The 27,444-nt window shown below is 37.9% G+C and overlaps 1 protein-coding gene across 17 annotated transcripts in view; it reads left to right on the top strand.

Annotated features, from left to right (window-relative positions):
* MACF1 (microtubule actin crosslinking factor 1) overlaps positions 1-27,444 on the top strand; it is a gene marked incomplete at its 5' end in the record, with an annotated part of 350,743 nt that overhangs the window by 80,315 nt on the left and 242,984 nt on the right. Inside the window, one exon of one of the 17 annotated variants that reach the window (XM_081305395.1) lies at positions 24,687-25,205. The exons of the other annotated variants lie outside the window; for them this stretch is intronic. Coding sequence (XP_081161521.1) covers positions 25,097-25,205 — 109 coding nt within the window. Of the gene's footprint in view, positions 1-24,686; positions 25,206-27,444 lie in introns of those variants that run through there. 17 annotated transcript variants of the gene reach the window in all.

Here is a 27,444-nt window from a genome sequence, read left to right as displayed (position 1 = left end):
TGCTTCCAGGTTAATCAGAAAGGATCTAGAGGCCTGAGCCACAAGGGGCCTTATTACCTCATGGTTTAACACCTCAAGGTTTGGTGCCATTATAGATACTAATCACACATTAATTTGGGCTGCTCATTCCACAAGATTTCAAGGCCAGCCTGAGACTCTTCATACATGGATGCCTTTGTTCACCACTCTGTCAGAGTTCTGGGTGCTACATGTGCTGGCCTGTGGCCTCTTAATAGTTTCCTTCATGATTTCCTGGGCAAGTCAGCAAGGGGGAGGGTGCTTGTTAGCTGGGCATAAGGGCTTCAGGGACTTTTTAAAATGTTACTGTGTTCATGCAACAGGTGGGTTAGAGTGTCAGATTGTGATTCTAACATAGCTATATCTGGGATTAGTGCTCCTGAGGCCATTTGTCTTTAGTAGACTGTCTCACCATCCCACTTTCCTTACTGACCCATTTAACAAACTATTCTGAATTTCTCTGTACCCTTCTGGAAAAACATAAACCACTTGGGGTAATTCAGGGCCACACTGTGTTGCCAAATCTTAACTGTTCATTCAGGAAAGTGCTAAAATTTTGAATTATTGATTTAGGTTGAAGAGCAGAAAGGCTAGTGAGAAATGCAAGCTAGAAAGCCAAACTAGGAATTTGGCTGCCATTTTCCACCTACCACTTTTTTTTTTTTTTAAGAGTTAGAATTTAATTTATTCTTTGTCTCTATTTTCAGATGTGTTTTTCCTTGTATGCTTGAAAAACAGTCCCCTTTCAGGGAGGTTCGAGGGGAAAAAGGGAATGGATGGTCAGGAGCAGGATCTGTGTTCTCTCTCTAGACTCTGGAGTTAACTGAAGGCCTAAGGTTACTGCAAGTGTTTGTTTTTCAGTGGGATGGCTTTACTGAGTGGGACACAAAGGCCCAAAGCACAGATCATTCCCACAAGCCTAACATTTTCATATTTCTTTCTCTGCCAAAGAATCTTTGGTTAATGTTCAGAATAACTAGTCTGTCCATGGAAATACCAAGGCCTTTTGTCTGCCAGAAGAAAAGGGCTTTTGATTAAGGCCTTGTCCTTTTTTTCCCCTCCTCTTTTCCTTAAGCTGCTGTGGGAAGACTTCAGTGATTCTGTAGGTGCTAAGTTTTGGGGCAAGGCAAGAGGAGCTCAGTAGAGACTTCACTGTGCTTTGCTACTCACTTGTACAGAGATGAATGACAGCCAAATCTGTCCAATTTCTGGTGATTGCTTCTAATAACCCTCCTTTCTTCAAGTCTTTCATAAAGTCCATCTGAAAAGTAGCTCCTGCTTTTCTTAAAGTTGTTATTTTAAGCTATCTTGTTGATAATGGTTTTACTTAGTCATTGTCTTTTTGTTGAATATTTGGATTCAACAAAATATGACCTTGAATCCTGCAGTATCACTTGGTGTGATTTTGGGCAAGAGACTTAGCCTTTCTCTTTAGGCCAGAGTTTCACAGCTATAAAATGGGGATAATAATAGTACCATTTTCATTGGGTTATAATGAGAATTGAATGAGTTAATATGTGGAAAGTACTTAAAACATTGCTTGGCATGTATAATAAGTGTTTGTATCAGTAAATGTGATTACTACCATCTATGGCAAACCCTGAGCGTAGCTTGCTTTATTTATTTATTTATTTATTTATTTATTTATTTACTTACTTACTTACTTACTTACTTACTCACTCTGCAGTGCTGGGGGTTGAACCCAGGACCTTGCACATGCTAGCAGGTGCTTTCCTACTGAATTGCAACCCTAGCCCCTGAGTGTAACTTTATTTTTCTGAATAGTAATTGCAAATATGGCTTTCTGTGGTTAACAAAGTCAGGCCTTTGTCTTTTTAGAATACAGAAGAGGCAGATGTTCCCATTAGACATGATCTTTTTATTGATCAGAGCCAAAGAGAAAGATTATTCTTTATGTGAACACATCTTAGAGGCTCAGGTTTTTTTGTTGATTATCAGCAACGGAATAGACTTCATTGTGAAAAACTCATTCTTTGGCAAAAGCAGTTCCTATTTGTGGGGTGGGGGTGAGTCATGACTTCAAAAGGTCAGTGATGTTTCTTGTGCACCAGGAGATCCTGAACCAGGCTTCCTATTCCTTCAAATATACAATCGTAAGAGGTAAAAGAGAGGGTATCCTCGGGCTGGAGCTGGGCCTAGTCACTCTACTACCAGGTTTGGGGAGTTATTTAGGAAGCTTGAGCTAGTACCTGGTAATAAGCAGGAGAAATGTGGAATGACCTGCCAAGCCTCTGAGCTGTTATATGCTGCTGTCTCCTTTCCCTGCTGGGACTGGCTTAGGAAGTGACAGAGAAATTTATTTATTTATTTTTATTTTTATTTTTTTTTTTTTTAATTTTTCTCTTCTCTTTTTGTATTGTTTTTAGCTTTTAGAAAGGACTTCCTTGGCTGGCTTTTCACTCCCTGCCCACCTCTCCAGTGAGGTGAAATCTCATTTTAGCTCATTGCAGAAGGAAGTTAGATTGTGAAATCTGCACGTGAAGTGAAAGTCCCAACTAATCAAAGTCATCCTTGTAAAATATCTTAAATGACCCAGAAATCAGGGTATATAAACATAATTTTATATATATGAGAGGAGAATTGAAACATAAAATAGTTGGCCTGTAAATTAGAGTGTATTTTATATGAAAAAAAAAAAGTATTCTCAAACAGTAGAATCTTATTTGATATTCAGGTCCCCACAGTGTGAGAAGCACATAGGAAATAAGACTTGTAGATGTCTCAGATTCAGGTCTTCTCATCTGGCATTCACCCTGGCACTTCACCTAGGTGTCCAACCTCAGTGAATAAAGTTGTATGTAAGCCTCTGCACTGTTAAAATTATTTCTCTCTCTGGTCAGGTTTGTTTAGTTAAATGCAAGTATGTTGTGATTCTACTGTTGCTTTCATTTCTCATGTTTTTCTTACTCCTCTGTTTTCCAAATTTACTTTCTTCTTCTCAACCTATTTTATAGTTTTCAGCAATTCTTCTCTTACCCAGAATACTTAACTTGTTTGTTTGCCTGTTCCATTTTTAAAATATTTTCAGTGTTCAGAATTCTGTAAAGAGGGCTTGGGGGAGGACCTCTAATAGTCCTCTTAAGTTAGATTCTCTAGTAACAAAGCTTCTACTTTCCTCCTCTCAGGTCCTTTACTAACTTGTGGGAAAAACAGCTAAATATCTTTTTATTTTTTAATTTTTATTTTTTATTTTGTCTATGGCTTCAAAGGCATTGGAGGAAAGGCATTCAACTACAAGTTAGGAACTCCTGGTTTCAGCTTATCAGTAACTATCTGTGTGGCTTGGGCAAATGTCCTCTGACTTTTCCAGGTGGGTTTAGTTCTTCATCTGTCTTTTTATGATACTATGAATTTGGGTTAGTTTACTTGCAAACAGTGTTTCTGTAGTCTTCCATATGGATGGCCAACATAACTGCCTCAGTCCCTAGTTGTTGCTATGCAATAAGGTAACATTAGAGAGAGATCTAAGCATTCATAACATTTTTGATTGCTCTTGAGAGAGAGATGGTGGTGATGGTAGGGGAATTTGTGTTCATAGAAGAAAACAGGACTGCGATTCTCATGCCCAGTTTTCAATTGGCATTAGTAATATAAACATCTTTTAGAGAGCCAGCTCCATGAGGTGATTTTGGAAGCATCTCAGTACTGTTCTGTCTGCTGTTTACTTTGCTGTCTGTACCAGCAGCTGTGGTGAATGGGAGCCTTTGCCTTCTAAAAGTGCCCTGAGGCTGTTCTCAGTGACCCTCAAGTTTTAAGAATCCTTTGGGTGGGAATAATAAAATCCTGTAGCTGTTTGACTCCAAAGGAAAGCTGCACTGCCATGGCAATAAAGCTCCCCATTGAATAACTAAAGTGCCAATTTCTAAGAATCTGGGTGGTAATTATTTCAATCAATCAAGTTGAGAAATGAGATCACTGAGAGAGAAGGGGATTCTGCAGAATCTAGACTGTCATGGAAATAGTTATTCCTTATTGGCTTCTATTTACATGCTGCAGGAGAGGAGCATGAGGCCTCTGTTGCTCCTCAGTAAGAAGGGGAGTTCATATAGGCGAGCCAGTGTACCACTTTAGAGTTACATTGTTACTTTTTCTCTTAAAACAAAACAAAACAAACAAACAAACAAAAAAACTAACATACTGAATATAATACTAGTACTTTACAGAGGATGCATATGCATTAACATTTTTTCTGAAATCTGAAATGCAAGAAATATAGATATATATGGTAGTTTTAGTAGGGGTGGGTTGGGGCTGAGGCCAGAGAATTGCAAGTTCAAGGATAGCCTGGGCAATTTAGTAAGACCCTGTCCCAGAATAAGAATTTTAAAAGGGCTGGGAATATAATTTAGTGGTACAGGCTTGCCTAACATGTGAGAGCCTCTGGGTTCAATCTCAAGTAACAAAGAGAAGGGAAGGGAAGGGAAGGAAAAGGAGTTTATTTGCTCTCCGGGAAGTCAGTTTGGAACTTCCCATGTCTTTTTGTCTTGTCATACTCCTTAAGAGAAATAGTAGGACATTTCTCCTGTTTTTTTTTTCCCCCTCTGTCATTCACCCTAGTTGCTGGATTTGGCAACATTCTTTCCCAACAGATTCTTAAGGCATAAGGGCCACTGGAGTTTATTTTTAAATTCATAACTCCTGGTCAAGGGAAAGCAGTTGTCCTTGTTGAATTCCCCTGTGGAGGCTTTCAGCTGCCTAGACACCCCCATGTCTTTACCAGGCACATTCCAGCGGTCTTGAAGTTCTGACCCTCAGGAGTGAAATTCTGTTCTGGTTTCTTTCCTGTAATCCCTTCATGAGCAAGGATGTGGCATGAATTAGATGTCCAGTTGGAAAGCCAAAGGAACAGGTGGCCTATGACCTTAATATAAAACTTCCAACTAAAGGGGTTTTGTAGAGTTATGCTTATGGAAAGTTTCCTTCTACTTTCTTGTTGGCTTTGGCTATCTCTTGAAGATCTCTTTAGTTCCTTTCCAGAGTTTTTTAGGAGCATGCTGGAGATGTTCAGAATAGAAGGAATTAAACCGCAATAAACTGTGGAGAATGATTAAACAGTGATTAAGTGATATTTTAACTTCTGTTTACAGGGCAGAAGTGAAAATCATCAGAGAAAAAGTTTGTTTGCTGTTTTGACTGAAGTCATCTTATCTTTGTTGGCCAGGGCTGCCTGTCCTTATTTAGTTTCATTTTTAGCGACAAGTGAACTCCCACACACACTTCTTTACTGATGTCCATCTTTGTCTTTACTCATTTTCTGTCCACCTCTCTCCCCCACCCTGGTGATGCTGTAATTGGTCTAGGAAAACCAGTTCCACTTAGAACAGAGTTGGGCGGCCTTTCAGAGGTCCTTCTGTGTTATTTCTTGAAAACCTTGGGATGAAGCATAAGTAGGAGATTTGGGATGTTGAAAAGACATGGATGGGATTGGTGGGGAAAGTACCAGATAGGAAGTTGAAGAAGCCTAGGTTTGGATCCACCTCTGCTACTAATTACTGTATGATCTTGGACAAATAACTTAATCTCTGTCTCAGTTTTCTATTTCTGAAAAATGGGGGTGATGATTCCTACCTGTAAGAGTAGGAATTACAGAGGATTAATTATATAGTTATATAGTAGGCATTTAATTATGTTTGAAGTGGGAGTTCTGCAGTGTGATTGAAGAGGTCAGAGTTGATGGTTCATACTGCCTTTGATTAGCTTTTTGCTTACTTTCATAATGTCAATGTAATAGTTTTCATATATTCTAATGTAAAATTATATTTTTATTTGCCATTATTATAGTCTAATAAGTATAGTAACAGATCCAAGGAGCTTGGGGGGCTTTTTAACTCCCCTGATCTCTATCAAAGTTGTCTTAAATAAACAAATTTAAGTAAAAAGTGTTTGCTATATAAATCTCGTCCAACCGGATTGTCACATATGTACCATAATAAATTTCTGTTTCCCTGCTAATATTGATGCAAAGATTTATTTCTCTTGGGAATGATTTGTGGCCAGTAAAGAAGTAAAAAACACCTTTTGTTTTGTTATATTTGAGGCATTTGTGATGGAGAGATGGATCATAGTTTATTCTATCCTTCCTTTACTGAGGTGGAATGAGCCAAGGCCAGTAGGACCTGTCAGATACCAGAGCCTTTGCTTTTCTTCTCAGACATAGCTAGGTCTTAGGGTGCTTAGCTGTTTGGGAAACTTGTTTAAAAGCATTGCTTTCAATATAAAAAACATTTTATGACTTTTCTGTTGCCTAGCATGCTTGAGGCCTTCATTTGATCCCCAGCACTTCACATATGTGCAGCTATAATAATAACTTATTCCTGAATATTTGTTTCACAATAAGGAAGAAAAAAAGTTGAAAATCCCTGTGACTTTCTAATCAATATCTTTTAGCATGTTATTTCTTTTTTTTTTTGGGGGGGGGTGTCCTTAAAATCAAGGATCTCCAGAATGCTAAGTATTTGGTAAGGCATAAGGAAATTTTGAGTGTCAGTAAACAGTGACCCAAATTGCCTTTTATTTTATATGTTCATGCTTTGGAAGACTTAATATTGTTAAGATGGCAGTATTCCCCCAAATGGTCTATTGATTCAATATAGTCTCTATCAGAATGTTAGCTGGATTTCTTTCTTTCTCTCTTTCTCTCTTTCTCTTTCTTTCTCTCTTTCTCTCTTTCTTTGTCTGTCTGTCTCTTTCTTTCTTTCTTTCTTTCTTTCTTTCTTTCTTTCTTTCTTTCTTTCTTTCTTTCTTCACAAAATGACACTGTTTCTGAGATTTGTATGGAAATGCAAGGGACCCAGAATAGCCAAAACAATCTTGAAAAAGAACAGAATTGGAGGACTACTCACGCTTCCCAATTTGAAAACTTAATCCAAAGTTACAGTAATTAAGACAGTGGTAATATCAAAAGGATAGACAAACCTGTCAATGAAAGAGAATTGAGAGTCCCAGAATTCCATTTTTATTCTTAACTGGAATACAATTGAGGTGCCAAGACAATTTGTTGAAAGAGAGTGGTCTTTTCAATAAATTACTACTGGGAAAACTGGATATTTATATGAAAAGAATGAATTTGGACCCTTGCCTCACACACAACGTATTAAAGTTAACTCAAAATGGATCACAGACCTTCATGTAAGAGCTACAATTATGAAACTATTAGGAGAAAACTTAGAAGTAAATCTTTGTGACTTTTGTTATACAGTAATTTCTTAGACATAATACCAAAAGCACAAACAACAAAAAAAAGAAAAATAAATAAATTAAACTTAATAGAAATTAAAACTTTTCATGTAGCAAATGGAAAAAAAAACACCCTACAGAATGGGGAACACATTTGCAAGTCATATATCTTGAGGGACTTATATCTAACATATATAAAGAACTCTTGAATCTCAACCCCAAAAGACAAATAGCCAAATGAAAAAATGGGCAAAGGATTTGAATAGTCATTGCTCCAGACAAAATATACAAATGGACAATATGCACATGAAAAGATGCTGCACATCATTAGTGATTAGGGAAATGCCAAAAACCCCACAAATCACAATGAGATATCATTTCATACCCACTAAAATAGCTATAAAAAAGGGTGGGGAAAATTTAAACCCCCATACACTGCTGGGAAGAATATAAAATTGTGCATCTGCTTTAGAAAACAGTTTGATGGGCCCTCAAAAAGTTAAACATAGAATAGTCACATGACCTCGAAATTCTAAATCTATTCTTGAGAGAATTGAAGACACATTCACAGGAAGCCTTTATACAACTGCTCATAGTAGTATTATCCCTAATAATGCATATAACTCAAATATCCATCAACTGACAAATGGATAGAAAAAATGTGACATATCCATATAAAAGAATATATTTTGCAATAAAAAGGAATGAAATACTGATCAATTATAACATAGATTCACCTTAAGAACATACACAAAAGGCCTCATATTGTTTGATTCCATTTATATGAAATAGGCAAATCCACAGATATAGTAACTTTATTAGTGGTTGCTAGGGGCTTGGAGAGGAGGAAACTGCATGATTGCTAATGGATATAGGGTTTCTTTGCTGGAGTGATGAAATGTTTAAAAAGTTAAACAATGGCGGTATTTGCATAGTTCAGTATATATTAAAATCCACTGAATTCTAGATTTTATTATTTATTTTAATTTTTGTGGTGTTGGGCATGGAACCCAGGACCTCACATATACCAGACAATCACTCTTACCACTAAGCTTAATCCCCAGACCTTGAACTGTAGATGTTAAAAGGGTGATTTGTAGCCAGGCGTGGTGGAACATACCTCTAATCCCAACGGCTAGGCTTGGGAGGTTCAGGAGGCTAAGCCAGCCTCAGCAAAAGTGAGGCGCTAAGCAACTCAGTGAGACCTCTTCTCTAAATAAAATACAAAATAGAGCTAGGGATGTGGCTCAGTCATTGAGTGCCCCTGAGTTCAATCCCTGGTACCAAAAAAAAAAAAAAAAAGTGATTTGTACAGTCTGTTAACAAACTATCAGTGAAGCTTATTAGAATATTTAGATGATTTGTATGTACGAATAGCATTTTGTTCGTTTTTATTTGGCCTCTCATTAATTTTTTCCCTGTGAATCTTAAATTGGAATGTGGCTGTCTTGAACACTTGGCAGGTTTCCCCAAAACCTCAGGTTTGCAGTTATTTCTTGAAGAATAGTGAGTGGATGGGTGCTTTGTAGCAGGAACCAAACCTTTTAAGGTAAACACTGTGGGACTGAGGCCTTTCCACCTCAGAGTGACTGTCTAGGCCCTACCCTAATTCTTACTTCATTCTTTCAACTGTGTGACCCATTGGAGTAGCAGTTTATGTTTTGTTCCCAGCCCCATTCTTAGCTCCACAAAGAACCTCATTTCTTTCACCTCTTCCCCATTTTTCCTCCAGGGAGGTGTGGTGATAGTAACTGGAAGAGCCACTGGGTGGCGCCCTGCCCCCAGAACATTGCCAAAGGGAATGACATGCCTGTAAGAGGCTCAGGCCTGTGTTGGCAAGAAGAGGTGACTCATTTCTCATCAAAGGAATTTCAAAGAAATATAATGACAGGATGATGTCAGTGGAGCAGGTGGAGACAGGAACCTTGATTGAGTTGCTGGAAGAAGTGTTAAATGGTGTGGTTGCCTGGGCGGTCAGAATGATTGACTAGCATAGATCATAGGAAATATCACCTGTTTTTTCATTCCTTTCTCAGAAGCCCTGGTGTGGGCAGTGCTGTTCATGTGCCCTTAGAGCATGTGGTCAAGTCTGTGCATGTTTTGGGTGTATCTGTTTGCCTCACAATATCCTGTGCCAGTCATGTCTTCTTTCACATGCAGTGTGCCTTGTATATTTTCTCTCACTGTGTGCATCAGTTCTGTGGCTAGCAGGGTCTGTGTTTTGGAATTGAACTTCACATGCTCATGGCAGCTGAACATGGATTTTGCATTGTTTCCCCAAAGTACTGTAGTTCCCTACAGTGTTTGGCAAGAGATGGATCTTTGCTCTATCCATTTAGATTTATTTTTCTCTTTTGAGTAGAGGGCTCTCCAATGGTATGTGTAAAACTGATAAGGGTTAGGGGTGTTATAATTGGGAGAAAGGTGAAATAAGCTTCGTATCTTCTTATATTGCAAAGCACTAAAGTTGGTTAAGTATTTGGGCTCCCGCTTATATTAAAATTGTGAAAGTGCCCATTATCATCATATGCTTTAGCACCTATTATAGTCTGTGCATTGTGAATTTAGAGGCTAAATCAGTAGTTTGCACACACACAGAAAATAGGGTATTTATTGTTAGTGCTGAGCCTCAGATTTCAGGCCTCTGAAGGAAGTCTTGGGAGAGATGGCTTAGCAATATCAATTGCTTCTTTTGTGCTTTATTATTCACATAAGGTACATGGAGATAGAGATTTTAGGCTGCAAAAGACCATCAAAAAGCAGAAGATACTCTCTTTAAGATATATCATAAATAAGACCAAAGTTTAAAAATTGGAATTTGAAAGGGAGGGAGGAAAGCTTTACTTATTTCTTGGTGCTGTCCTTCTGACTGATAACGAGTTCTGATTTTAAACAGTACTACTAGGTACACTGTGGGACGAAAGCTGATCTTTGGAGTAGGATTGGAAGGAAGTTAAATCAAGAGAGAGGGAATCAGATAACTTACTTCTTTGAGAAGGGTCCTGGACTTCCTGGGCTTTAGTTAATAATATCTCTTCCCTGCTAGTATCTCTGTGAAATAAGTCATTAGCAAAGACTTTTAACCTGATGTGTCAGATCCAGGGAGAAATACTTCCTAGAATGGGTTTGATTTGGGAGTCCTCTGAAGATAATTGGTGTGATGCTGTTTCAGTGATCACCCCGACTTTGGCAAATCTGAGCAGAAGAAGCAATCTTGACCTGCACATGTCCTTACACCTGCCATATAAGATATATAGGTTCCCTCTCTGTCTTTGGTTATGAGCTACAGGCCTAAGGCAGAGCAATGGTAGGGTAGAAATAGTCTTTTTTTTTTTTTTTTTAAGAGAGAGAGAGAATTTTAAAATATTTTTTTAGTTTTCGGTGGACACAACATCTTTATTTAATTTTTATGTGGTGCTGAGGATCCAACCCAGAGTCCCCCGCATGCCAGGTGAGCACGCTACCGCTTAAGCCACATCCCCAGCCTGGTAGAAATATTCTTAAACTTGTTGTTTTAGTTTTTTCATCACTGTGACCCAAATACCTGACAAGAACAACTAAAAGAGGAAATGATTATTTGGAATTTACAGTTTCAGAAGTCCTAATCCATAGACAGTTGATTCCATTGCTCTGGGCCCAAGGTGAGTCAGCAGTTCTTCTTTAGGATTATTTATTTTTGCTATTGTATTTTTCATTTCTAAGCATTTTTTCCCTTAGTCTCTGAATGTCCTTTGTTATAGTACTTATTCTTGTTTTATGGCAATTTTGCCTATTAAGGCTGAGAATAAAAGTTTCTTTCTCTTTATTTTTTTAAAAGTGTTTTCCTCTACTTCCAACTTTGTCTTTTTTCCAAACTCTTTCTGTTTGCTTTGTATCTGTCTTTCATGTTAGAGGAGTCCTTCAAATGTCTAATGTTTCTTAGTGAACTTAACATTTTAGTGATGGTTGATTGGTAGGACTTGTTGACTGGTATGCTCTCACTGAATAAAAGGTAGAGGAGTTTGGTTCCCCAGAGAGGAATTGGTGAGTCTCTTGTGTGGAGGGCATTGGAGCCTGGCAACTAGAGCTTCACCTTGCCAAGCAGGGTCTGGGGGCCCGGGGCAGGGGCATATTGTTCATTATGCCAAATTTCACTTAATGTTCCTGCTTTCCCTGAGGCACATCTGTTGCTGATCTCAAGTGTGCCAAGACTTTCAACCAGTCTTATTTCAGCCCCACCCTGCAGCATTCCTTCCCCTCCCCCAAGCTTTCAAGGTGCCTGGTGCTTCCAATTCCTGAGCCTTTCTGGTGTTCTGCACTACAGTTTACCTTACTTCTTATTGTTCTCCATCTCCACAAGCATCTTTTTAGCAGAAAAATAAAGCTGAAATTTAATTTTTTTTGACAGCCCCACAAAATTTAAAATTTTGACCATTTGTTAATCCATTCTACAGTTAGCAAACTTTTGTTGACACCTTTTCTTATTCTTATTTTCTATAGGTTAGTGCCATTTTTTAAAAAATTCCTTTACTGTCACTTTACTGAGATTTCAGAAAGGAAAGGAGGGAGAACCTAAGTAGGCAGAAGTTAATCCTCCCAGTTTACCCAGCCTCTGCAAGCCCTTGTTCTCATGTCACTTGTACTTTCTTTCTGTTCTCTTTCTCAAGCCATCTCTCCTTCTGGAATGCTTATTCTTATTACTGCAGACTTTTAAAACCTAGATATTCTTTCAGGCCCAACTTATATGCCTCATCCATAGAAGACTTTTTTTGGTTTCTCCAACTAAAAATGGCCATTCCATTGCCTGAACTTCTAAAATTTCCATTCCTGATAGTTTTGTTCTTACTTTTGTTTTTTGCCATACTGGGAATTGAGCCATGGGAGGTCTACCACTGAGCTATATCCCCAGCACTTTTTCCTTTTTAAAATTTTGAGATAGGATCTCACTAAGTTGCCTAGGCTGGCCTCAAATTTGTGATCCTCCTGTCCTCAGCCTTCCTGGAATATAGGCGTGTGCCATCACGCCCATGCCTGAGTTTTTGTAATCTTAATCACTCTCCATAGTAAAGCATATACTGTTTTATGTTAAAATTATATATATATATATATATATATATATATATATATATATATATACATACATACATATATGAAACACACATACATATATATATATATATATACATTCACATATATAATTTTCTAGATTATAAGTTCTTAAAGGACAGTATATGACTTGCTTTGTAATATTTTTATTATAAACAACAATATAGTACTAGAAAATTAAATATTTCATAGAACAGAATTTTAGAGCAGGAAAAGAATTTAGAAATTTAGAGTGTCAGTCACTCATTATGAGTAAACAGGTTCAGTATAGTTAGATGATCTTAAAGTCATATAATAAGCTAGGAACAGAATTGGAGCTATAATCTTATTCTCTGGTGGCTAAATGAATGGATAAAATCTGTTGTATACTAAATTAGATATTCTGTTAATCCAAGGTTAACCAGAGGGCACTTTTTCTTTCATTCTTGTTGAAAATTTTTGTAATTTCCTTTTCAGCTTTAGTAATTAAATATGCCATAGGTAATTCATTCCCCCCACCCCCTGCCCCTTCTTTCCTTTCCTCTCTTCCCCTTCCTTCCCTTTCCCCTTCCTTTCTAATAAATCAAGAGCTTAAATATTCCGGGCTTGTCAAAAACTGAGCTGGGTAATAGTTTTCTTGCAAGGAATATGAATATCAGAGACCCGAAGATTATAGGTATGAAAAAATGTAGGCAACTGTACTCAAAGGGCCCTCATTCAAGAAAATTTTTAAAATGAGCTACATGATATATTTGAGGTGATAATTTTTTCACCTAACAGTAGAGTGCAGACCTAGATAGATCCTAGTTGATTAAAATTTTGCTGTTGGGGGCTGGGGATGTGGCTCAAGCGGTAGCGCGCTCGCCTAGCATGCGTGCGGCCCGGGTTTGATCCTGATCCTCAGCACCACATACCAACAAAGATGTTGTGTGCGCCAAATACTAAAAAATAAATATTAAAAAAATAAAATAAAAATAAAATTTTGCTGTTGTACAAGTTATTGGAGATTATTGCTTACAGTATCTTTAAAGTAAGTTGTGTCAAAACTTCCTGTAGGGCTAGGGTTGTGGCTCAGTGGTAGCGCACTCATCTGGCATGTGTGAGGCACTGGGTTAGATCCTCAGCACCACATAAAAATAAACAAACAAACAATCAAACAAATAAATAAATAAAATGAAGATAGTGTGTCCATCTACAATTAAAAAAAAAAAAAGATTGTCCTTCATTTCTCTCACTGATCTAGCTGTTGGCAGCTATCTTTAGGATGTTTGAGCTAGCTCCATAGATTAATGTTTCAGGGAGTTGATACTCAGGAACATCTATTAGGAGAAAGTTGAGCTACAAATATTTAGGAGCTGTTGAGTATCAAGTGTGCACTGATCTATAAACCAGTTACTGTCCTTTTCCTCAACTCTACTTTGGGCATTTGAGGGTGGATGGGCAGGTACAGAAGAAGGTGTCACCTTCCTCTGAGATCTGGCTTTATTTACATCATTTGCCTTACATTGTGATGGCAGATGGTCTGGTAATGGGACTGATTTGCTGCCTCCACTGGACAGAGCTATGGTGGAATGAACCCTCACCAACCTGTAGGCTGGACTGGGCTCTACCATATGTCTACTTATGGTTTTATCCAGAGTAGAAGCTGTGGTCTCTAAATTTTTAAAAGGAAGGATTTATTATACTCATTGGCCTTTTCTGCCCTTGCCTGTTTCTGTATTGCCACCTGGCTGTCATTAGAGGGAATTCACTACCATTATGAGTCCCTGCAGGGAGCAGAGAGGAACTATCAGGATGGGCCATGTGTTCTCCTTAAAACTTAAGACTGTTACCCAGATTTCCTTTTATGACTTGTTAAGTCAGAGACAGCTGGGAGAATGCTTTTGGGGAAGCATTACTCACCAGGCACACATAGTGGCTCTGACTGCTGTGGGGGAGTCTGGACTGTTCTGAGAGTGAGTCAGCTCAGAGAATGGAAATATTGCAGGGTACTGGAGGTAAGGGTTGTATGCCAGTGACTGCTCCTTCTCTGTCTGTTCTTTTCTCTCCAAGTACTCATCACAAAGCCATAAATGCAGGGGGTCCAGTCGGGGCAGCTGTTAAATCAGCCAATTTTATGGTGGAACTCTTCCCCTAGAAAGCTATGAGCTGATAGAACACACCATTATTTCCTTCTATCTCAAGATAAGCTTGAACTTGTATAAAAAGGTTCTATGTGTAAATATTTCACTAGAATAAAAGCAAAACAGAATCTCTTTTTCTGGGTTATAAAACTCAAGTGTACTCTGTCTTTGTCCAGTAGGGGTCACTAGGGGCTTAAGCTCTAAATGAAACTGTCACTAATCCTGTGGTAGACCTATGAGATTCTTTGTTATGGTATCATTGTACATGAGTGCTATTTAAAAACAAACAACAACAACAAAAAGCTTAGAGCAGAAACTGTTACTGAGTATCAACTCCCTGAAAAAAATGACAACAGAAACAAAGATGTGAACTTGTATTAAGAACTTTCAAATTACTGAGTAGTTGAAGAACAGATTATTCCAGGTACTAGGTGAAGAATGAAACCAAGGCTGATAGAATTGGTTTTATGAGTAAGATTTGAGGAGCATTTTTTAAAACATGAAAGGAAATGAGGAAATAAAATTATTATTTTTTTTTTAAAGAGAGAGTGAGAGAGGAGAGAGAGAGAGAGAGGAGAGAGAGAGAGAATTTTTAATATTTATTTTTTAGTTCTCGGCGGACACAACATCTTTGTTGGTATGTGGTGCTGAGGATCGAACCCGGGCCGCACGCATGCCAGGCGAGCGCGCTACCACTTGAGCCACATCCCCAGCCCCGAAATAAAATTATTTATTGAGCATCTTGATGACCACTCTTGAGAATCAGGTTTTTAAAATATACATTGTAAATATTAGGAAACTGAAGTCCAGAAATAATAAGTGCCTTCCCCAGTGGTCTCATAATTATGAACTAGGACTTCTACAGGAGTTTCTGTTAGACATGTGTTGTTTGACTTTGGTCATTGGACTCCTGGTTAGGTGTCATGAGAGCAGAAGGTTTTTTTATACAGGAAGCAAAGCCTGGTTGTAGACTCTCCTAAGAAAAACGAAAGTAATTCTTCTGTTGTGGATTAGGGTCCTGACTAGGATCCAGGGGTAAACAGGAAGAAAGAAGGTGACAAATCTGCCCTTGTCTTCAAGGGGCTGGAAAATTGTCTTATCAAGATCTAAAATGGCTATTTCCATGAATACATAGTTTAAGTCTGTCTCTCTCATTTTGGCCTGGGTTCTTCTTCTGACCCTTGAACTTGGCTACTTATTGGCAGGCACATGCCTGCCAGGTTATCTTCTTGAGCTCCTAAGTACTTTGTCAGCTACGCTGCCTTTCTACCTTCTTGTGTTTGAGGTGTCTCAGGAAAAATAAAATTGATCACCTACTTCTTACCTGACCATACTTAAAGATACTTTTTGGAAATGGGTTTGTTTAGAAAAGCATTTTAGAATTCATCTGGATTGGACAGGAGTAATGTGCTAACTGTGTCCCTTATTTACTGGGCATTCTCTAGTGAGAAGTGTTTCTGAGCAAATAAATCAATCCTTGGCTCTATTTAGGAGCAATCCCGATAAACTGGGCTTCTTTCCCTTGTGTCTTATTTGTGTATTTAAGATGTTACCTGGAAAAAAATTTAATAGCTAGATCTTATTCTTTTTGTTGGGGGAAATGGTATTTCAGAGGGTTTACTTAAATGGTAGCATGACTATTAAGGTTGACTAGATAATTGTCCTTTTCCTTTTCAAAGCAATGTTGTTGAAACCTACTTGATTTATTCACTGAGTTGGTGGCTTAGAGCTGTTAAATATTACGTGCTTTACCTTGACTTTCCTCTCACCATTGCCCATTGAAGATGATGCTTTGCTAAGGCAAAATGTTCTTGTGTAGTCATAATAACAATAGTTAACATTAATGAATTAGCATTTAGTGCTTTTGCAATAGTTAATGTTTACTGTGTGCCAAATATTCCACATGTTCTATCACTTAATCCTCACCATAACACTTTAAAGAGGTAATTTTAGTATCTTCATTTTACAGATCAGAAAACTGAGGGTTAAAGAGATTAAGTAATTGCTTCAAAGACAGCTAGAGATGAATCAGAACTTGAATCTAGGTTTGGCTAACAGATTATGTTTAGAGTCTTAGAGAGACAGTTAAGATATATGGGTTTAAGAGCTGAAACTCAATTTTGCTTCTAGAGCATATCCTACTTTATCCACTCAGAGATTGGATGTTGGGCAGAATTCATACCTGGAGAGAGTTCCAGAAGTAGAATTTCTGAATTAATAAACTAGCTTCTAGCTGAACGTGGTGGCACATGCCTATAATCCCAGCAACTCTGGAGGCAGAGGCAAGAGGATCACAAGTTCGAGGTCAGCCTGTGCAATTTAATTTAGGAGGACCATCTCTCAAAATAAAATTAAAAAGGCTCAGGGTGGTAGAGTGCTTAACTTGCATATGTGAGCCTCTGGATTTAATTCCCAGTAACTAACACACACACACACACACACACACACACACACACACACAAATAATAAAATAAACTGGCTTCTTTCCAGCTCCTAAAAAAAGCAAAATTTATACTTGTGTTCTTGGAGGCACTTTTTCCCCTTAAACTCACAGTTGGTTTTTTGAAAGTTTGCTGTTAAAGGTGGTTTGGTTCCTTTGTTCATGTGTGTTATCTACGGGGCCTATCTAGAGGAGTGTTTTGAGTTATTACTGCCACAAGATGAATGGTGTGCCAGGTACCTGCTCTCTGCTTTTATGTTTTTGTGGTCAAAATAGATGCATTCCCAGAAAGAATGTTTATATTTTGGGAATAGTCATGGTTTGTTGGACTCAATTTTGCTTTTTCTAGTGTGTTCCCCTTACCTCATATTTCTTACTATTACTGTGCTCTTTTGATCCTCTTGTTCATTAATTACTTATTCTATAAATATCATTAAGTATGATTTTATAAAGAAGAGCAGACATTCATCTAGCCTCAAAAACAACCTAGTAAGGGATTAAAAATATATACTCAGCTGTAAAGCACAGAATGCTAAACATCACAAGAGAGAAACAGATAAATTATCATAAACACTCAAGGCAAAGAAAAGTTTGTTTCTAGTTGGAATGGAAGACTGGGCCAAGGAAAATTCTGTGGAAGTAATTGGCTTCAAGATGGTGTATAGGAATGAGATATTAACATGTGGAGATGGGGAGGAAAAACATCGCAGGGTAAATGAGGGAAATGCTGCGAAGCCAGAGAGTTTGGGATTTAATTTGCTGACATGGAGAAATTTGAAATTTTAAAATAAATTATATGCATGCTGCATGCAGGAAGGTTAATCTCATGGTGAATGAAGGCAGATTTGGCAAGTAGGAAACTGGGATTAGGTAAATTAGTTTAGATTATTTAGGTGATAAGTAAATTACCAGTTTGCCAAGGTTTTGTAGTCTGAGCAGTATTCAGAGGTCTTTGTGGTCAGATGTACTTTGTTTGCTAAGAGTTGTTATTAAGCGTATGTTGAGCACATTAAATGCATTAAGTCATTTAATCCTTCCTATAACTCTTAAGACACAGTTGCCATTATCATCATCATAAAAATGAGGAAATTAAAATTCCTTTAAGTTGAATAACTTGCCCAAAGGTGCCTAGTGTGACACATATGTAATAGTCTGGATTTGAACCCCAGTCCACCTGGGCTTGTACCATGCTACTATAATGCTAATGGCACCTAGATTTACTTAGGAAGAAACAGGAAGCTTTTACTCACTTAACTGTATTTAGTAACACTTAAGTATATAGAATATTCTTTTTAGACATTCTGGGCCATGGTGTCTTTACTGTCTTAGTACCATACTGCTAAACCTTAAAGAGTCATGGATGTCTCCTAATTAACTTCGGTTAAGCCCACATTCTCTGCCTATTTGCAGTTAGATGCCTCATGTTCTTATGAGGGGAGACAGATGACAAAGAGTTCAGGGCCAGACTTTAATGCCTGGATCCTGCTGTTCCCAGGAACCTGAGATTCCAATTCTATCAGTCATATGCTTTTCCCTCTACCAAATTTATATTCCATGTATATTTGTCATATTTTCTTCTTAAAGTCTTCTCTATTTGCAAGCATTATTTTTTCCCCCTTGGATTTAGATTTTTTTAGTTATGATAGGTCTTAACTTTTTAGTCTGAGTCTGCTAAAGTTATACTGCTTGTGGGTATCAGTTTGAGATTAAGTAAAACTTGATGGCAGTTTAAATAAACATACAGCATACCTTCACAGGTATGCTGCTTTTTTGATCTCAGTCACAAACATTAAAGAGATTTTGCTGTGTTGTCTAATGTTGAGATTTCCTGTGGGTAACAATTGTGGGAGACCATTCTAAATTCATGTGAGTGAAGTAATTTAAAAAAGAGGCAGGTCTAAAATCATAATGAAGTTCTGCATCTTGCTTCTATAAGGCTTTTATGGTGGTTTGGGACTCTGCCTATTTTCTGTTAGCAAGGAATATCCTGTGGGGTGGGGGGAGCAGTGTTGCTAAATGTGACTTTAAGTGGCTCATTCTTTATATATATATAATAAATGATCTCTAAAAAGAAAACTAGTCACTCCCTCCTGCCAGTCTCTAACCACTTCCTGTAAATGACAGCACACAGATCCATCTTAGTTCCACTGAGTGAAATATCTATTCACACACACACAAAAGCCTACAAACGAAATCTTTGTCATATGTAGAAAAGTGATGTGAGTGAAACATCTATTCACACACACAAACCTACAAACAAAATTTTATCTGTCATATGTATAAAAGTGATGTATCCAAGGTGCAGCATGCCACCTTATGAAAATCTTATAAAATTACTTTGGATATCTCTCATCATATTCTCAAATAATAAAGGTCGATTCAGAATGTATCTTAATATTTGAGTGCTTTGAGGCCCCCCCCCCAATTTCCTAGATATTTTTGGATAGCACAAACATGGCATAGGATTTTCTAATGACAGCAATTTCATAATGGTTTCTGGTAGGCAGAATAGGGCAGAGAAATTACTTTCATTTTGGGAAATGAAAATATGGTAAAGGTAGGTTGTGAAAGGGTGATATAGACAGCCTCAGCATGTATTATGTTGAAGTAGAGCTATTTTTTGCTAAGCCCTCTAAAGGAAGTATTCTGAACAAATAAACATCTCAGGTTGTTTAACCTGCAGTTAGTGTACTCATTTTGCCAGAACGTTTTAGCAAAGGGAGGCAGTGTGATAAAAAGGATTTGAAATCAGGCAGATAAAAAAAGTTCAGATTTCAGTTCATTCTTTCTTACTTTTTTTTTTTTTTTAAAGAAGTACTAGTGATTGAACCCCAGGCTAGGCGAATGCTCTACCACTAAGCATTTTTAAACTCAAATTTAAAATTTTGTTTTCAGACAAGGTCTTGCTATTATCCAGGCTGGACTTGAACTTGTCATTCTCCTGCTGCAGCCTTGCAAGTAACTGGGATACAGGTGGACACCACTGTGCCCAGCCTCTTTCTTACTTTGTGACCTTAGCACAGTAACTTGATTTTTTTGTCTCAAGATCTTGACTTATATAATTAAGATAATAATATATACTTCCCCTTATTTATAGGGATTAAGTGCAGATGCAAGTATAAAGGTGCTTTATATTATCTCCTTAATTTTAGTCTCTTCTGCAAGCAAGTCTGTCTTTGGACATCATAGCCCAGGAACTTCTCTGTTCTCCATAATAAGGATAGGGTGTTGCAGTCATCTTTGCATCTACAGTGTCTTATGTAACCCTCTGGATTTTTTAATTAAATGAATGAAGTATTTTCGTACTTTAGAGAGAGGGAGCCTAGTCTTCACTGGACTGTGTCAATTTTTTCTCTCTAGTGCTTATTCCCCTCAGCAAACATTATTATATTTCATTACATTTCACATCCCAGAAGAGATCTCTTTTCACCCCCACACATTCCTCTCGCTGCTCAATTTTATAGCAATATTCTTTGAGTTGTTTTTATTTGTTGTTACTATTCCTCTCATTAGGCTTTTTCTCTACCACTCCATTAAAGCTGCCCTTTTAAAAGTTGTTAGTGCCAATCAACAAATGGGCCAAGGACTTGAACAGAAACTTCTCAGAAGAGGATATACAATCAATCAACAAATACATGAAAAAATGCTCACCATCTCTAGCAATCAGAGAAATGCAAATTAAAACTACTCTAAATTAAAACTACTATATCTCACTCCAATAAGAATGACAGCCATTATGAAGTCAAACAACAATAAGTGCTGGCGAGGGTGGGGGGGAGGTACACTCATACATTACTGATGGGACTGCAAATTGGTGCAGCCAATTTGGAAAGCAGTATGAGTATGGAGATTCCTTGGAAAGCTGGAAATGGAACCACCATTTGATCCAGCTATTCCCCTTCTCGGACTATACCCAAAAGACCTAAGAAGAGCATACTACAGGGACACAGCCACATCAATGTTTATGGCAGCACAATTCACAATAGCTAGAATGTGGAACCAACCTAGATGCCCTTCAACAGATGAATGGATTTTAAAAATGTGGCATTTATACACAATGGAATATTACTCAGCACTAAAAATAATAAAATCATGGCATTTGCAGGCAAATGGATGGCATTAGAGCAGATTATGCTAAGTGAAGTTAGCCAATCCTTAAAAAACAAATGCCGAATGTCTTCTCTGATATAAGGGGGGGTGACTCAAAATGGGATAGGGAAGAAGAGCATGAGAAGAAGACTACCACTAAATAGGAAAGAGAGGTGGGAGGGAAAAAGAGGGAGAAGGGGAGTTGCACGGAAGATGGAAGGAGAACCTCATTATTATACAGAATACATATATGATGTTGTAATGAGAAAAAGAAGAAAAAAGTGTGTCACATTAGATTGGATAGAGAGAAAGGATGGGAGAGGAGGGGAGGAGTAAGGAGGATAGGAAGGGCAGCAGAATAGAATTGACAATATGATTGATGTATGTACATTCCATGTATGTATTATATGTCAAAGTACATTCCGCTGTCATGTATGACTAAAAAAAATAAAGAAAGAATTAAAAATAAAATAAAGGTTGTTAGTGATCTCTACTAATTCAAATGGTCAGCTCTCAGTCCTCATCTGACACATTAACACCTGTGACATGACTAATTCCTGCTTTTTTGAATACTTCCCTCACCTGGCTCCTAGTACAACATCCTCTTTTGGTTTTCCTTTTAATCCTGGTTTTAATCCTGGTTTAAAATATATATATATAATATTAATTTTTTAGTTGTAGTTGGACATAGTACCTTTATTTTATCTGTCTGTTTATTTATTTATTTTTATGTGGCGCTGAGGATCAAACCCAGGGCCTCGTCATAGTCAATCATCAATTTCTTTTCTAACTGGTGGTTCCCACACGTTCCTTTATTGTATGACTATTCCATATAATAAAAATGGTTTAGTTAATAACCAAAGAGTACTGACAACAAAAAAAAAAAAAAAAAAAATAGGGCCTTGCATGTGCTAGGCGAGTGCTCTCTGCCGAGCCACAACCTCAGCTCCCTGGTTTCTCTTTTTAAAGTCTCTTTTGCCGATTTCCCTCTTCCCTATCTAATGTAGGAGGGTTTTTAGGAAGGATTTCCTTGAACTTGATCTCTCTTCATGCTTACTTCCTAAGGATTGTCATACAGTCAGCTGGCTTTCAAACTCTAGAGAGTCTCTCCCTAAACTAGTCTAGATTCATATATTCAATCACATATTCAAAAGGGAAATATAATCAACAGGCAAACCAACTACCTACTAACAAATACCTCCTACTTCTCCATGTTAGGAAATGACAATTCTGTCCTTTCACTTTCTCAGGCAACAACCTTGGAACTTTTCTTTATTTATTCCCCATTTTACTGCGCATCCAACTTATCAGAAAACCCTGACAACTTATATATATATATTTTAGTTGTAGATGGATGCAGACCTTTATTTTATTTATTTTTATGTGGTATTGAGGATTGAACCCAGTACCTCACATGTGTTAGGCAAGTGCTCTGCCATTTTGCCACAACCCCATCACCTTAACCCTGACAACTCTTTATAATTATTTCAGAATTCGACCCAACCTCACCATCTCTATTGCCACACCCTGTTCTCAGCAATCATCATTTCTCAGCCATAATTTTAACCTGAATTATTGTAATGGCATTATAACTGGTTCCCCCCACTCTTATCTGTCATAGTCTGTTCTCAACATAGCAGTGAGAGCAATCCTTTTAAAACCTAAGCTAAATCATGTCACTCTTCCACATAAAGGCCCCTCATGCTTCCCATTTCACTAAGAATAAGAGCCAAAGGTTTAACAAATGGCCTGCATAGCTATGAGCCATGTGCCCCCCTCTGGCCTTATCTCTTGATATTCTTCTTTCAGCACCAGCCATTCCAGCTTTCTTGATGTTCCCGAACACAGCAAATATACTTTTGTCTCAGGGACTTTGTACTTGCTGATTTTTTTTTTTTTTAAATAGCTCATCCTTTCTCCAGGTAAACATATAATTTTTTGCTCATTTTCTTTAGGGTTTTGCTCAAATGTCATCTTATTAGAGAGCTTTCCCTGACCATCTTATATGTAAAATTGTAAACCGTCTCTCACTGGCATTTCCTTCTTCTCTTCATCTCCTATTCTCTATAGCATTGATGTGACAACTTATATATTTACTTGTTTGTGTTTACTTTCTGTCTTCCCCTGCTAGTAAATAAGCCTTGCAAAAGTGGGATCTTTGTTTTGTTCTCTATCATGTCCTGGGTACTTAGAACAGCACAGCACATAGTATGAAGTAAATATTTGATTATGAAATGTAGATTAGCACACAATTATAGATGACCTATGGATGACAGTTTTAAAGTTCCTATTGTATTACTTTCCTCATCAAGTGCCAGTTATTATCTTTCTGGGTAGTAGATTATCAAATCTAAAACCCTTCCCTTTTATTATAAAAAAGGTAAAAACAGGGTGCTGGAGTTGTGGCTCAGCTATAGAGTGTTCGCCTAACACATGTGAGGTACTGGGTCGTCCTCAGCACCACAAAAAAATAAATAAATAAAATAAAGGTATTGTGTCCAACTACAACTAAAAAAAAAAAAGGTAACAGATGAGTAAAACAATTTGCATTTTAATGCTTGTGAGAATTGTGTGTGTGTGTGTATCATAGTGTGATAGATACATCCTAGAAATGTATAAAGGGCTAGTTTTATACAAAAATGAGGTTATAATCTTTGCCTTTCCTGAGCAGAGAGTGCTGGGCATTACAGAGGACATTAGACATAGTCCTGGCTCTTTAGGTCTTCAGTGATATGTTGTATGTCCACAGTGTACTTTGTGAAATATTTCTTTAGAAGGAGACACAGGGAGGACCAGTGGTCCTGTGAGACCTTTGCATATTTAGTTTAAGTGGTCTAAACTCTTTCCCAGCCTTTAAAGGTGTTTCATGTTTGCTAAATTTGCTGAAGAGTATTTTATACGCAGTAAATTTCACCTTTAGGTGTGTGGTTTAGTAGGTTTGGACAAATGTATATAGTCGTGGAGCTGCCACAGTCAACATACAGAACATCTCCGTTATCTCTTTTAGTTTCCTTGGGACCCTTTGTAGTCCATTCTCCTCTATACCCAGTCCCTTTGATATCTCTTCCTGTAATTTTCCCTTTTTAGAATGCTACATAAATGGAATCCTATGGTTTATAGTTTTTTGTTTGGCTTGTTTCATGTAGCATAATGTTTTTCAAGATTCTCCCATGGTGGTGGTCCATTCTATGGATATACTTACTACTCACTTTGTAAGTTCACCAGTTAATGGACATTTAGGTTGTTTCTAGTTTTTTTTGTTGTTGTTGTTGTTTGTTTGTTTTGTTTTTAAATAATGCTGCTATGATCATTCATATACAGGTCCTTCTGTAAACGTGTATTTTCATTTGGGAAAATATCCAGGAGTGAGATTGTTGGCATATATTTGCTTCATTTTTTCAAATTTTGCCAGCCTAGAGAGGTGGTGCCTGCCTGTTTGTAGGGAAGTCCTAGTTTGGCGGAAGGCATTGATTTTTGCTGTTATTGATTTCCAGATGGGTATTAGTGGACATTGAGTGGCTTTCTCAGCCCTTGACAAGTGCTCACAATTCTACTTGTAGAGCAGCCTGGCTGCTTAGGTGTCAGGTCTGTTTCTCAGAGGCCTGTGTGCCTCTCCTCTTACAGGCGTCCCTGGCCGTGGCTGGTAAAGGGCTGTGCTTGGACGTCCTTGTGTGCTTTGCCTCCTCCCCACAAGACATTCTTCTGTGACTTTTTTCTTCTGACTACATCCTGAAGTTTGCCGTTCCAACCAGGCGGGGAATGGAAAGTTAAGAGTGACGTCCTCTGACACCTCCCTTCTTGTAGAAGAGTCTGAAGTTAGTTTAAGCTGAACCCAGGATACCAAAGATAGAGGTTTGAGTCAGCTCACTCTGGGTTAGGCGCTGCTTTTCACTCTCCTGGTTCCTCCTTTCCTCCCCTCCCCCACCAGCCAGTTGTTTCCTGGGCTTTGTCTGAGATACGCTGCAGTTTAGCCCAGTCCACCACCGCCCGCGGTACCCGAGTTGAGATGGAGGAGAAGCCTCCAGGAAGTTCCTGACAACACTAAGCTCGGGCGGCCTCTGCCTCTGCTGATAGTCCAGGACAGCAGTAACCTCAGGAGAAAGGCATCCCGTGGCCGCTGGGCTGGGCTCCGCTACTCTAGGGAGGAGAAAGGACAGGCCTGAAAATGCCTCTCTTAGATTCATCTTATTTGCCACCAACCATCTTTATTTTGACTCACATTCTTGGAATTGCTGGCGTTCTATACTGGAAGAGATGTGCCCGGGGCAGAACAGGTAACTAATTGGTTCTTTTAATCTACTGTGGGAATTAGGGTGGATGAGTTCTTCCCACTTGCTTTCCTTAAAGGGCCAGTACACCCTTCAGCTGGGTGCTGTCAACCTAAGAGTGTGTGTGTATGTACTCAGGAAACTGGGCTGTCCTGCATAACTTGGGAACTGAACTCTTTCCTGTTCTATGAGGCTGTCTGGCTTCAGGGTGCTGGTTAGATGAGGTGGTGTCTATGTTGTAAGTTGGAGGGAAGTGGCTACTGCACTGCCTTGGAGAATCAAGCCCTTCCTTTATTTACTTTCTCAGTCTCAAAGTGGTTTTTTGAATCCTTGTTTTTAATCAAACATATGGTAACTCGTCATCATCCTACAGTTATAGATGTGGAAAAACTTGTGAATAGAAGTTTCTGGACTTGGTGTATTTAGGGTGTTTAGTGTTGGGAAATGAATCCTCCAGGGAATCTCAGACTCTGATAATTTTAAAAAAAAGGCACCAGATCCCTCTTTCTTCTTAAATTTCTTTTAGTTTTATTATGTTCATTGATGACTTCTTTCTTTAAGCTACATTCCCAGTCCTTTTTTTTTTTTTTTTTAATTTGGAAACAGGGTCTCACTAAGTTGATGAGGCTGCCCTTGAACTTGGCATCCTCCTGTATTAGCCTCTTGGGAGGCTGGGATTACTAGCACTAAACCTGGCTAATCTATAGACTTCTAACTGCCCAGTATAGGCACCAGCTCTGAGGTTAGCTGATTCTGAGTTGCTAGAGTTAAGGATTACTAAGGTCTGACTTTTCTAGCATATACTTTGGGTTTCAGTACCTTTGGTACTATCACTCTTATCAGCTCACTACTTCCATGCCAAGGTATTTAGACACTTGTTACTGTGACTCTTATAAGTTAAGATAGAGACTTGATGACTTATTACTTAACTTTTAAAAGTTCCTGAATGTTTGACAGAATTAGATTCAATCATTCCCCAGCGTCCTTTCCAGTAACTTCCAGAAAATCTTTTGACTAAATATTCAGATCCCAGCATATCTATTAGCAGAAACAGAGAGAGACATTTTGAAATGCTTGCTTGTATGGTAATTGTGTTTATAAAGGTCCACCAAAGCGGCTTTCCTGTATTTGAGCTTAGAAAGAAGGTGGAAGATAGGCTTGTGTTATTTGGTCCTCTTATTCATCATATGAGAAAAAAATATCATTTAGGCAGAGGCTGCTGCTTTCCTTTCCCAATTCATTAAGGTAATGACATTTCTAAAGATTTTTCTTTTTCTCTCTTTTATACTGGGGATTGAACCTCGGGGCACTTTACCACTGAGCTATATCTTCAGTTCTTTTTATTTATTTATTTTAAAATTTTGAGACAGGGTCTTACTAAAGCTTCTGAAGCTGGCCTTGAACTTGGGATCCTCCTGCTTCAGTCTCCTGAGTAGCTGGGATTTTGGCAAGTGCCACTGTGTCCAGACAGTACAGGATTTTTTCTATGGAATTTAAAAGCCATTGTCCTGTCATTTAAGTGCTTTCATTTTTACATTTTAAAAATATTAATTTCATAAGCTACATTGAAATGAAAAGAAGAAAACCAAAAGTTTTTGTTCATTTTGTTTCACTCTTCTGTTCTTTCTTACATAGTATAAAGAACAGACATAACGGGCACAGTGGTGCACGCCTATACAATGGCTCAGTAGGCTAAGAGAGGAGGATCATGAGTTCAAAGCTAATCTCAGCAATAGTGAGGTGCTCAGCAACTCAGTGAGACACTGTTACTAAATAAAATACAAAATAGGGCTGGGGATATGGTTCAGTGGTCGAGTGCTCCTGAGTTCAATCACTGGTACCAAATGGAGAAACAAAGAAAAATAAGCAAAAAACAAAAATGATTCTCTTCATTAAATACAACATAAAAGTAAACTGAATGCTGAAGTTGATATGATTGCAATTACTCAATCTCCCAATTTTAATCAGAATTATCTGTTATGTCCTTTGGCTTTAAGCTAAGTAACATAAATTTAAATACATACAGTTGTCTTATACTATTAAATATTGTTTGAAGTTCTGTATGTTGAGTTAAATAGACAGTTTGAAAAAGTGCTATGTAAGAGTTGAAAATCCCTGGACTAGATAGTTTGTAAAGTTTCTTCGATGATGCAGTTCTGAGATCCTTTGTTATAGTAAGTCCTCACTATGTTTGTATAGTTTTTTTAATTTAATATACTCTTAATTTTTAAATTTTGTTTTATTT

The sequence above is a fragment of the Spermophilus citellus genome (assembly GCF_964194105.1).
Source record: "Spermophilus citellus genome assembly, chromosome: 9".
Lineage (NCBI taxonomy): Eukaryota > Metazoa > Chordata > Mammalia > Rodentia > Sciuridae > Spermophilus > Spermophilus citellus.
This window is presented reverse-complemented; position numbering and strand designations above follow the sequence as displayed.